Source organism: Salarias fasciatus, chromosome 1 (genome assembly GCF_902148845.1).
Source record: "Salarias fasciatus chromosome 1, fSalaFa1.1, whole genome shotgun sequence".
NCBI classification, from domain to species: Eukaryota; Metazoa; Chordata; class Actinopteri; order Blenniiformes; family Blenniidae; genus Salarias; species Salarias fasciatus.
The window spans coordinates 19,275,936-19,289,260 of record NC_043745.1 but is presented as its reverse complement, the minus strand read 5'-3'; the positions used below and the strand labels follow the sequence as shown (position 1 = coordinate 19,289,260).

The 13,325-nt window shown below is 42.4% G+C and overlaps 1 protein-coding gene across 1 annotated transcript; it reads right to left on the bottom strand.

Annotated features, from left to right (window-relative positions):
* Positions 1-387: 387 nt before the first annotated feature.
* Positions 388-9,723, bottom strand: depdc7a (DEP domain containing 7, paralog a). Its single transcript, XM_030099058.1, has 9 exons — positions 9,628-9,723; positions 6,156-6,612; positions 4,964-5,094; positions 4,674-4,866; positions 2,805-3,025; positions 2,562-2,704; positions 2,361-2,486; positions 1,723-1,801; positions 388-1,600 (listed from the first exon to the last, which is right to left on the bottom strand). The coding sequence occupies exons 1-9, from the start codon at positions 9,641-9,643 to the stop codon at positions 1,377-1,379; spliced, it is 1,590 nt and encodes a 529-aa protein (XP_029954918.1). The 5' UTR covers positions 9,644-9,723; the 3' UTR covers positions 388-1,376.
* Between the last annotated feature and the right edge of the window lie 3,602 nt (positions 9,724-13,325).

The following is a 13,325-nucleotide window of genomic DNA, read 5'->3' as shown; positions in this document are numbered from 1 at the left end:
AACTTTATTTTGGAGGTGAGGGATTGAAAATCTGTGTATGCCCACCAGCAGGGGGCGCTAGTGGCAATAAATTGGTAAATCTGAGTTACTGCTGCTTTAAAGTTTATTACATTTCCACCTTGGGTGACTTTTTTATACATACATATACATATCGTTTACCTAAAGTTTAATCCAATGTTAATTACTTGTTTAAGTTTTCATCCCTCAAAGAAACTGAAATCTTTAGCTTCATACTCAAATGAAGCCATTTTATTTTACCCTCAAATCCACTTTGCTTGGATGTAGTTTGAACTCACTGAAAATGCCATTTAAAAAGCACCGTATTAGCCAATAATAAAACAAATCAAAACAGTGACACTTCTGAAAATAAAACGAAACTACTGTTTTTTTCATTCATTTATTTTCATCATACAGAAAAACAATCTGATGCCTTTTTTTAGTGAACAGTGAACTTCAGTAGTATACAGCAGCATTAGAGGTTATAATTACACCACAACGTTGAACTGATAAAGCCTCACTGAGTCAACCAGAACTGACGCACAATATTAGCGATTGTCTCAAACATTTTCTTGCATTGGATAAGAGTCCACACCCTACCAGGAGTAATCGGCTGCTTTTTCTTGTCAGTCCCACACGTTGCATTGAAACACAGTCATGTATGGATATTTGAGGAAAAACACAAACAGGATGTTTGTTGGGTTCAATCTGGAAACGTGAAAGCAATTTCCTCAAACGATTAAAAGGATAATCCAAACCTCATTCACGACTTAAACCCTGAAGACGCCACTAAAACGCAGCCAAAAGATTCCCGCCACTGAGAAGCTACCAACATCTGTTTTGTTGATTTGTTGCAACCAACAGAGAAAAGCCAGAGGGCCGACTCTCATGAATGCCTCTTTCTGTTTACTACAGCATAACATCAGACTTTTAGATGTCGAATTTCCAATTTCCGTTTGAAGGCTGCTCGCTCATCGTTATGCACTGCATCGCACTGTATATGAGAAACCACATGAACACTGTTCCTATTGCACATCCACAAAGAATCTGCCTATTGAAAAGCGAGACGCAGGCTTGTAATGCCATCAAGATGCACTGCAGACGATGTGAAAAACCCCGTGAAGAACCCCGGGTTTATTTGGTCTTTCTCGGAAAGTAACAGTCTGACAGGGACGATACATGTTAGTGTCCTGCACTGAACAAAACATCTAAGACAATCTGTCCATAAATATCACAGCTTATTAAGAATCTATACATTTAAAATTCACATTCTTTTTTTCAGGCATTTTTTACTATTTACAACATAAAATGAACTCAAAACTGAACCTCTTTCTCAAAACGTTCTGGTCGTCTTAATCTATGCTGGTTACTAATAAATATTACTGCAGCAGCATGTTAACAGTGGACAGCCTGTTTCCAAAGTACTGAACAAAAATCTCTGGGTGACCTTTATAAAACTGCCCCAGCAGCCGCCTCTTTTCTTTGGTGGAGAGTTTGGGGTTCTCGTGGATCGTCTGCAGTAAGGACAAAAGCTCCTCTTTAGTGGTTTTTTGGGCATTTTCCGAGTAGGCCTTGGGACTGGATCTGGTGCAGTATGTTAACCCTGCAGCAAAGACAGGCAGAGGAGGGAGAAATCGCTCAAACAAGGGCTCATATGGATTCATACCACTTTGTTAAAGAAATAGATGCGGAAAAAATGAGAAGATACAGGAAAAGTCTGCATACCTGTTACTAAATCTGGATCTCTCCCCTTCACAATATTAATTATTCTGTCACTAACCATCTTGTGCAACGAGACGGGAATCTGGTGGAGAAGAGAGTAAAATAAGACATGCAGCTTCTACCTTCAATGTACAATATACGTATAGTTATTTAATGCAGTATTACAGCTACATCCAAAACAAGAATATCACTGAAATGTTTATGGTTGGCGGTTCAACAGTCACACAGAATAAACCGAAAATTTTCTAAAATGTTTCTATTTTAATTGTGATAATTATGTCGTCTAAATGTAAGAAAAGAAATAAAAAATTTCTGTACACGTGATTTTCTGGAAGTATTGGCAAAAAATAAGATAATGCAACAAATACTGGGAATATTTCAGTTTACTGTATATGTAATGATTTGAAAATACTTTATATGGAAGTTAGTGGATTGAGAAAAATCATAAGAAAGATAATCTCCATAATAGTCTAAATCTTGAGATTAATGTTTCTTCACTGTGCATAAAAAAGTAGATCAGCGGTAATCGGGGATAAAAATAAGCAGTTTGAGCAGCATCTCTGTAACTCTCCCTGTGTGGCTGATTGCTATGTCCTCATACTGAACACACACTGGCCAAGAGGGAAATCTGGAGCACTCACTTTGAAGAGATCGCAGTGGTTATCCATCATGAACAGGACCATCAGGTCCACCTTTCCTTTGGAGAGTCTCCTGCTGTACACGATGGCACCTGAGAAAGACCTCTTCACCGCCATCCTGTTCTCAATCTGCGGGAAGCGCCGGGTGTTAGTGACCATTTAGGACACGATGCATAAGAACGATCAGAACAACTGAACACAGACCTCTTTGTGCAGCTTGACCTCCTGTGGCATGGCCGCAACGGCCATGAATCTCAGAAGCCTGCGCAGCTCCTCCCTGCTGCGCGAGTCCTGCAGCTTCAGGCTCAGCTGGAGCGTCTCCAGAGCTTGGTCTCGCTTCCCGTTCACTGTTAGAGGAAAATAAAAACATCAGCAAAATCAGTCCTTTTCGCACATTCGGTCAATCAGTCACATTCGCATGGGCCTGTTTTTTAAGCCGCCACTTACCGAGAAGTTCGGAGATGCCGGAGTGGATGTCAAAGATGTGGTTGTTGAGCAGAGGCGGCTGTTGCGCGTGTCCATAATGCTGAGTCAGGACGCGATAGAGCAGCTTCTTACACTGCGGCAGGTTGTCTGCATAGCCGGCCAGGCCTCGACTGACCTCCACCACCAGGTCATCGGGCAGAAACTCCAGGCAGTCCACCGCCCCGGACATCCAGGCATCGGCCCTGAGGAGACGCACAGGGTCAGGATGGCCTTTCTCTTTTGACAGTAAGAGGGTCGAGGAAAAAAAAGTATGAAATGGTAAAGAAAAAGAGAAACATGGTACGAATACAGATAATGTAGACAAATTATTGGCGTTGCAAATAATGGTTTTGAAAACTGGCAACACATTTGCCAAAATGAAGCCGCAAAGAAATGAAATAGAAAACAAGAATAGAAGACCTTTATCGTCATTAAAATGGAGATCTGCTCCTCTCACAGTGCAAATGGAAGAAATGAAAACGAGGCAAAAAGAAGTAAATGCAAAGGAGGCTGAATATCACTTGTAATTTAAATGGAACTTGTTTAGAAACTCCAGGGTTTGCAGAATTATTAGGCAAGTTGTACTTTTGAGGATTAATCTTATTATTGAACAAAAACTATGTCCTCAATGAACACAAAAGACTCAAAGACAAAATTTCAAAGCTGAATATGTTTTTAAGTTGGAGTGGGGCTTTTTTAGTCTCAGTATCTTAGGAGGATATGTGTGTGTGCAGGTGAGTATTACTGTGCATAATTGTTAGGCATCTTAACAAAAAACAAATATATACCCATTTCATTTATTCATTTTCACCAGGGAAACCAATATATAAGCGTGTGTTTGAGACGTGCCGAAGAGTGCTGTATCCCTCTGCAAGACATCTCACCATTTTTGACTTCAATGTCGGCTCTTCCTATCATTGTGAAGCAGAATTCACCAAGCGTTGGATTGTTCACCCACTAATAGGGAACGTGAGCTGGGTTAGACCGTCGTGAGACAGCTTTAGTTTTACTCTACTGATGATGTGTTGTTGCAATAATAGTCCTGTCAAATCCCGTCAAATCTCTCTTCTGACTAATTTTGCCAAATGAAAGGAAGTTGCCGAATAATATGCACACCTGATAAAGGAAGCTGATGTCATTTGACCACACCCCTTCTCATTACAGAGATGCACATCACCTGATATGCTTAATTGGTAGTAGGCTTTCAAGCCTATAGTACTCCCCAGGACTCCCTTGAAAAAGAGGTTTTTAATCTCAATGGGACCTACCTGGTAAAATAAAGGCTAAATTAAAAAAAATAAAAAAAATTGGAGTAGGACAACATGCATAAAGAGGATGATGTGGTCAAAATACTCATTTGTCTAATAATTCTGCACACCCTGTAGCGCTACACAGGCACATTCATCTTTCTTGACTTATTTAAAGCACTTTGTGGAAGAAATCACTGGAAAACTGTAAAAATGTTTCATCCATTCACCTTCGATACCACGATGTCAATACACCACTACAGCTACTAATTCAAATTTATTGAAAATTGTATTGACAATACAATTTTCAACAATGAGATACACTTTGAATAATACAATTAAAGCCATTATATTAGAATTGCCTGTAAATATGAGATCAGAAGTTAATCAGATTATTTGTTTGGCCGGCCTGTAGAGTGTTGGGTAGATGTATCATTAGTGTACTCATTAATCAGCATTATATTTCATATTTTACAGGTCAGGTTTTTTTTTCAGTAAAAGCTTCATTTCTATTAGAAGCAGACACACTTTAACACAAATGTAGCTGAAGAAAAAACTCCACAAAACCTCTGAAGTCATTTAAAACAGCATCTTGAGAACTCACTGCGCTTCGCTGAAGGCTTTCAGCACCTCTCGGTCCAGGTAGCTGGACGTGTACAGCAGGTCGGGGTCACTGTCCATGCCATGCAGGGGGGCCTGCGAGGCGCTCTTACCCTCCAACAAACCCTCCACCAGGGGGAGCTCTATCAGCTGCAGCAGCCTAAACACTGCCTGCTGGTGCCACACTTCATCCACCACTGTGACAGCACACAGATAAACACTGTTAGTGTTAAAGACGTGAAAACGAGGCGTCTGTTTGGCATATTGCTCTCCTCGCACTGGACCGTGACTTACACTCCTGCGACAGGCCGAGGTTGATCATCTGGGGGGTGATGGCGGAGTTGAGGTTGAGGTTTCTCAGCACGTCCTCCAGTGATTTGTCTGTTTTCACCGGGGAGTTGGGGGGGAAGCTCAGCTCCTCTCGTCTGAAGAGTCACATAATAGCAGCAATCAGTGGCCATGATTGAAGTGAATTGAAACAGACTCTCTGCAGGAACAAATGTTTTCTTGTACCTGAGATTCGGTCGCAGCTTGCTGCTGTTTTGATTACATTCATTTCACATGAAAATGACCAGAAGAAAGAAAAAACCTGCACAATTTTCATCAATATACTCTGTTTGATGAGCATTAAAGCTCTGGTGAAACATGATTGGGTCCAAAAGAGGGCAGAGACAAATGGCTGAGGCCACGTGTTCGCGGCACGTGTGTGAGGCATTCAGCCTGTTGCTGCAATGTGATAAACAATAATCCCTAAAATTGATGATGTGCTTTCAAACTGAAATAGATTTTCAGGTATAAAAGGTGCTGGGCTTTTATTTTCTGAAGGCTTCCCTGCGGTCATGTTTAGTGGTTTGACAAAAGGAAGCTAAAGCAAAGCAGTTAATCTTGCTTTGTAACAATATCTGCTTATTGTTTCAATCAGTCTTCTGCTGTTTTACTCAAGTTAAGGTTGACATTGGGTCTTCCCTCACAACAAAACTCTTACTGTAATTTAAAGTACATAAAAGTGTGTGTTTCTAAGAGTTTTTGTCTGCTAAGCTGCTTAATATATTGGCTTAAAAATAGACACACTTCTCAAATTAGTTATTCATTTTACATATAAATGTGTATATTGCTATCAGGCCAGGAGACAGAAAAAAAAGTTGTTTTCTCTTCATTTCTTCTCGTGCAATCTTAAATCTACTGTTTTCTGTAGCTTCCAATGGGCAATGTAAAGAAATGGAAACGTGAAAGCTATTACAACCTGCCGAAAACAATACTGGGTCAGATTGATCATCTGAAAGATAACAATTGGCTCTGACATTGACCTTTATCAAGACATGAGTGCATGATGGGACTAGAGAGGTTAGATGTAATGCCTCAGCGGTTCTCAGAGTCAGGGGACCTGTAGCCGTACCCGATAGAGGATTAGCTCTGACCGGGAGGAGACGGGAGAACAAAGCAGATCACACAGTGGACCTGAAGATGTTATGACATGAGTCTGTACCTCTCACGTGACGGACTGTAGCTGCTTTTGTTCCTGTTGATGCTCGGCGAGTCATAGCCGCTCTCAATAGTACTGGTGGAGTGGGAGTTCGTCATCGGCGATGAGGAGTTTGCTGCTGGGCTCAAAAACCTGTACAGACTGCAGCTGCTGTCTTCAAACGTGGCTTTCTTCTTCTCCTTCCCGAAGACTTTAATTCCCACCGGCTCAAACACTCTGGAGTCCATGAGGGCCTGGCAGAGGCGGACCGCCTTGTAGCGCGGCACCGCCTCGTCGCCGAAGAATCGGTTCAGGGTGATGTGTGCCAGCACCACATCCACGGCCTCCGAGCCCAGGAAGCAGTCCTGGTAGGACTTGAGGTTGTGGCGCCGTCGCTTGACCTCCACATGGGTGTGGAGATTGGAAATGATGCTGGTCCAGATATAGGTAGCCCGGAAAGGCTTCCCAGCCATGCCTTGTTCTAAATAAAGAAAGAGTGTATGGGAAAAGGGTAAACAAACAGAAGCACAGAAATGAGGGCTTTAATAAAGGTGACAAACTATGATATGAATCACAGTCAGTAGAACAACAGCAAGCAATCCCAAGCTCTGGTTTGAACCCATGATCTTGTCACTAAACGACAGCCACCATTTTCTCCATGTATCATTTACAATTACTAAGAAAAAAGAATAGGAGTTTCAATGTTTTGGCACGATTAAACTCTTTCACATTCAGCTTTCCAAAAGACTCGGCTTTCGGTGATCTACTTATTATTCCACAACTGACATTCTCAGCTCTGTCTATTGTCAAAACGCTTTCTCAGAAATTACAAAGAATCGCGCTGTCTGTCTTTACCAAACACACACTCCCAGTCCTCTGTGTATCGCTCCACCATATGAATCATGTGTTCTAGATGCTGTGCGTGGGTGTAATAGCACGATATCAGAGTCAACGCGCCTCACCGAGGGAAACAACTGAGTACAAAAAACTTTCTTTGATGGTTTCTTGGTGAAGGACTTAATGCACACTGAAAAATAAAAGACGTGTGAAAAGTCGTCAAGAAAAACAATGATAGCCACGAGCGCCTGAGGTTCTTATCATAACAGAAGGAAGTCGACACAGTTCACTTCACTCAATCACAAATGCATCAGGAAACAGAGACAATGATCACGTTGTTGGCTCTTGTCTCACTAGAGATATCCTGATCGCCGGCTGCTGTATCGCCATCAGCACCTGCAGACAAATCTGCAAATGATTCATGCAAATAAACACTGATGTGTTTAACAGCAAATCCTGCATTCAGCCAGCGTCTCATTTCTTCGACGATTCTGTGCTTCTGCGTTTGGTCAGTGATGGGATGAGACTCGGGTCGTCCACCAAAAACCAGGCCAGTGGCAGAAAGCCACAGCGAGAAACAATGTGCTAGCATGGCTTTCATCTCACAACAGGAAACACTTAAAGCCTGTTGAGCAAATGTTAGAAGAGGATCTTTAGAGACCCACCGAGCCAGGAGTTGTAAATCAGAACCTGACAGCAGCAGCCAGACTCCATGTTATGATAAACCCAACATGACAAATGCAATTACTGACCCATCTGTAACGCCTGCATTAAAAAAAAACACCTGGGAAGAAGAAAACAGCAGGCAGATGTTCTCCTGCTCACTTAAAAAAACAAAAAAAGTTCACTGAGAACAACAGAGGGTGTGTAGTACATAATCTTGGTGATCTATTGATTAATGATACACACTCAAGTCAAACTGCCCACCAGGTAGGAAGACACAGAGTGGAGCTGAATATTTACATTTTAGGGAAAAAGAATACAAGAGGTAGCAGCTTTTCAAAGACCCATGCATTTGAAACAGTGCAACATTTCATTTGAGCTGTTCAGCTGTTCAGAGCCATATGCAATAAAAAGTATGACTGTTTTCTGGCAAGTTGAATTTTTTTAAGATGGAAAATCATGTGAAATATCTACTAAGTCTTTAATTATAATCTGGAACACTATAAAATTAACTTAATGTATGTTTTTTTTTTTTGTTGCATAAATCCCTTTCATCATTTCAATCAGTTTCTATTTCATTTATAGAAAATGTTTGACAACATATTATTTTTTTCTGCTGCTGCACACTGACCTTAAAGCATACCATCCACTGTTACTCCAAATGAGAGGCAGATTGTTGAAATTTAGAACAAAAACTAGTCAGGATAATTACTGGAGGAAAAACTGCATTAAGGAAATCCTTTACTTAGGAGTTAGGCCACAGCCATCTGGAGAGCCCGTTCAGGGGTCCCTGGATTACAGCTCACACATCCAATCCGGATCCTGATCAATATCCATTAAGGCTCGTTAAAAAAGAAAAAAAGAATTGGGAGGTGGGAGGGGTGGGGGTCAAAGCGATCTTGGGAACCCGGCTGCGCTCTGTCACCTCTCGTTGCTTCAGCCAGGCTGAGATCTGAGCCCCGTCTGCTGAGCTGACGCCAGGCTCCCTCCCTGCCGCTTTGCTCCTACTTACGAAGAAAAACAAAAAGTGGACACAGAAAAGGGGAGAAGCTGCGGACAGTCGAAGGGACGGCGTGACAGTCAGAGCACCGTTCATCCAAACACAACAGTGCGTCTTGTTTGCACACACCGGTGGAGGTAAATAACCGCACGGGGAGCGGCGCGTAATGGACACATGGGAGTCTTCACACTGGAGCCCTCTCACTGAACTACAGTCTGCAGCAGCAGCAACACAGGGAGGAAAACACACTTTGCATTTAACCGGATAGGTGCAGCCGGCAACAAGTGCCGGAGCCCAGAGATCCCCGGGAATGAAAACGCAGCTTGGCACCAGCAGAGCGGTGACAGCAGGCTGCTAATAACCCGTGACAGATGCCTTCATTCCTCCAACATGCAGGGACTGGTGAGACTCGGGCTTTAGGGCACACGCTGAACCCCGGTGGCTTATTGGCCCGTATGGATTTGAATCCTCATATCCTGTGAGAGAACCGACGGCGGCACTTTACGCAAACACGATTTCCCCGCTGGCCCGTCTGCTTTCACACAAACACCGACTGCTGGCCGCTGCGAGACAAATGTCAAGCAGCATATCTGGAGAGAGCGCTGGGCTACCAGAATTCTCATTTACAAATGTGGAGAAATGACCCATCAGACAGACACTGAGGATTCGGTCCACATCATGAAACATTTGGATTCTTTTCATCTCATATTCAGACAACAGATTATCTACAATATTCTGTCTTTTTTTTTAACACAAATTTACGATTGAAATTAAGTCATGCTTGAGAAAGAAAACTCTCAAACACACGGCTTGAGTGAAATCCATCAAATCATGTCACACATTTACAAAAAACATACATTTGTAAAAAGTTGTCTTTCTCACTCCAGGAGGTCAGAAAAGCAACAAGCCCGAAGTCCAAGAGCACAAAGACATCCCACTCTGCATAACATGCGCATTAAATCATTAATCAATAAATCACCAAAAGGCTGATATTACCTGGTGGTCTGTGCATGAACAAGCCCCTCCAGTCTGACTGAGAACAGCCATTCAAACCGCGGCTCCGGGTCTCCTCTGCGTGACGCACAGAGCCGACTGCGGTCAAAGCCCGAAACCGTCTCCTCCCACCCTCATCCATTATTCATGTCCCAATCCCCGCCCTGCCGGGGTGATAACGAGGCTTCCACTGTTTACTCTAACTTCTACCTCCCACTCTTTAAAGCTTCAGCCTCACATTTCTAAACTGAACTACAACTGGTCCGGCTTCCACTGCTCCCATGAGAAGATAAGATTTATTGCTGATTAGTTTGGAGAGTGGCTCATCTTCCAAGGTTGGTGTGTCGGATGTTGAAGTATCATTGAGCAAGGCACTGGAGCATCTTTCATTACAAGTGGTGTGTGAGTGTGACTCGTGTAAAAGTGCCTCAAGACGTGAAAGGCAAAACAAAACAGCCGAAAAGGAAAGGTTAAACTCAGCCCAAGGGGATCATGATCAATAATCATTAATAAATTAATATTAATATTAACATTAATAAATGATTATTGTGTAGAACTAATGATGATCAAGGATGGGGTGCAGGATGATCAATAAGACTGCTGGTGGAGGTGTTTTAATTAATTTAATTATTTCCCTTTTGATCACGTGTATTAATCATGCTACAGCCAGCATCCTTTGTTAATGTACAGCCCACAATAAATGTCTTTAATGTACTTTGTCAATTATTTGTTAAGCAATTCAAAATAAAGCAAAGAAAAAGAAATACTTCAGTAAGAAAAAGTTACAAAATCCAGGTTTTCGCACAACATTTCACCTACAAAGACACACCCTTAAAGCCTACGCACAGCCACATTGCACCTACATCTGGCCTGATAAAGATCTGTCATTGATCAGATATCCAAATTCTAAAGCAGAAGACAAGATATTTTTCAGTACGAACAGGAAGAAAGGTTCGAACAAGTCGTTTCAGGTGTCCTTTAGTCAAAACAATCAACGTGAGACAGAGGAAACGTGCGCTGGCAGGGGCCTCGGGTGCCATTAGTGGCCCTGATGTTGTTCCACCTCGTGTTCCACGTGAAAGGTTGTCGCTGAAATTAAAGAGTAACATAAACAAACACACACACCCAAGAGTAAACACACACAGAAGGTGGTGTGGGGTCAGAGTGGATGAGGAGAGGCTCCAACCCGGTGCCTTCTTCCTCCAGGTGTAGTCTGACAATGGAAAAGCAGTAAGCTGACACTGTAAAACTCAATGTTGGTCACTCACGGAAAGGCAGACTGAAACCTAGACTGCTATTATCATGAGACACATGTGTGGAGGCGATGGGTGAGGCTTGGAACCAGGGTAAACCGGTCTGTTTACTCTCCTCTTTCAATATTTTCAGTCGTAAAAGGGTCAAGGACAGATTGGAAATAGATTACCTTCTAACCACCTGATTACAGGAAAACACTGAGAGCGCACAAACTACAGTCTGAATGCAAAAGTCTAGGTTTTATGATTTGAGTCTGTGATTTAAATCTGGCTTTGGCAATATTTTCTCCTGTCTACAAACTGCAGGAAACTGAAACAGAGCTAAGGAACTTCTTTTGTGTCCATCGCAGTTTTTATTTGGTAGAAACCAGGGTGATTGTTCCAAATTGTCCAATGAAATGACAATTTTTACTTTTTTAAAAAAGAATTCCCACGTACTTAAGGCTTAAGCCACAGTGAGAAACTATCAGCTCAAGAGGAAACTGGTTTCACAACTTCTGCCCCGAACGCAGCGCAGTAAGTTGTTTTGTAAACGCCTCCTGGCCTGAATTTAGATATTTAGAGATGAACCTGCTCGACGGTGACGCCAAAAATGACCCGCAGAAACAGGAAGATAAAGCAAGACAGCACCTTCATCTCAATCAGAAATCCTGACCCACAAGGTCAGAGCAGCATTTCCTCTTCTACCACAGTTAAGTGCCTGGAAGGCCTTGCATAATTCTGTTTAACACTTATCGGTCATGCATTGTTGGTCAGGTTACTTGCAGTCCAGGCAATGACAAATAGCTGAAGAATTTTCTCTGGAACATTTACGGCTAAAGGTATTTAAAACATCTGAAAGGTTCAGTGTAATAAAGCCACAAAAGATTCTTGTTCTGGATTCATATTAACGATGCAAACTGTGAATAAGAAGCTTTTAAACGAATGCAAGTGTTTCAAGATTGTACTTAAATGTGTTTGATTAATTATTCTGCATATCTGACTGAGGTTCTGAAGTGAGATGTGCAGATGATAAAGGACAAGTAAAAACAGGATGTGGTTCAATGACACATTTGAATTTTACTTTCTTCAGCTGGAGGCGAGGCTTAGATTTGATTAGATCGAGTGAATAGTGGCACTGTGACAATCGGGCACTGAAGTACGACATTTTACATTTAGAAACATACTTTCTTTGAGCAATACTTTTTTAAGAAACTGTATTGGGACCTTCAGTGTGGGAAATGGGGAGTTTGCGTAATGTGTTTTTAGTGGGAGTGCTATAAGTTGTAATACAAATATATTGTGCTTTTCAGAGTTTTAATATGTTTTATGGGGCAAATCCTCTGAAGTCTCTAAAGTACTAAAATACTCTAAACCACCAGACCTTAAACTATCTGAACCCTCCAAGCAATCCATTAAACACTATACAAAAACAAACAGTCACATAAAAAGTAAAACGACTCCATCGCAGATTTAAGCTTCAAACTCTGCCAGTGTCCACAAGCTGCTTCCTCCTCAGTGTTTTGGATTATTTTTTTTTGTTTGTTTACTGGGGGACATTTTAAAAGTGAGAGACCGTCAGTGATCTGCTGTCTTATGCAACAGTCGTCCAGTCTCTGTGCCCTTCTCACATTCTCGTGCTGCCTCAAGGGTCCCCTCAGTCCGTCCCACACATATGGAACAATGCAGCGCATTAAAATTCATGTGCTTTTCATCTGGAAAGCAGACGCTCAGTATCTCCCTCCACCAGTTGCGCCCGTGCAGGAATCCCAAACGCTTGCCTGACTGGCTGCTGTCCTCCGCCCCCGATCCTGACCAGCTCCAGAGGACAGAGGCTTTCCTCACACTGCTGCCGCCGCAACACAGAGACACTTTTGTTTATTGGGGGATTGCCAGTCATTTTTCTTTTCTCTCTCTTTTTTTTTTTTTTTGCATTGTGAGCGTAGAGTCATATTTTATTCAACAGCCCCACGACCAAAAGTCAGCCACCCATTCCCAGTGAATAGCCGGGTCATGAGAGCATGGTGGGCGAGCATCGCCACCAGTTTCTGGCCAGACTGGGTCCTCCTGAGGGACGTGAGCCAATATTAACTGAGTGCATCCCCCAAGCCACAGGAGTTCAACATCAGCAGACTGCTGAGTTATGAGGGTGAAGAAACATTTTGGATCTTTGCCATTATTTGTGATACCAGGAGTAAAGCTGTGATTGGAGGAAGTAAGTCTCCGCCATTGGGCTTGAGGTTGGATTGTACATCTTGGAAATCTTTCATGTTGCTGTCTGGAGAACTGAATTAAAAAACACAAAGAGGAGTTTCTCCAACCGGACAGACGAGTTCGGTGAAACAGTCACTGTTACAGCATCTTTGGCTCATCCTCACATCAACAGTCGGCTCAAAGTGAGGAAGGAATGACCCTCTGGGATATTACTGCAGCTGTGGAACATTTCGCACACTGGTGATTGGAAAAAAA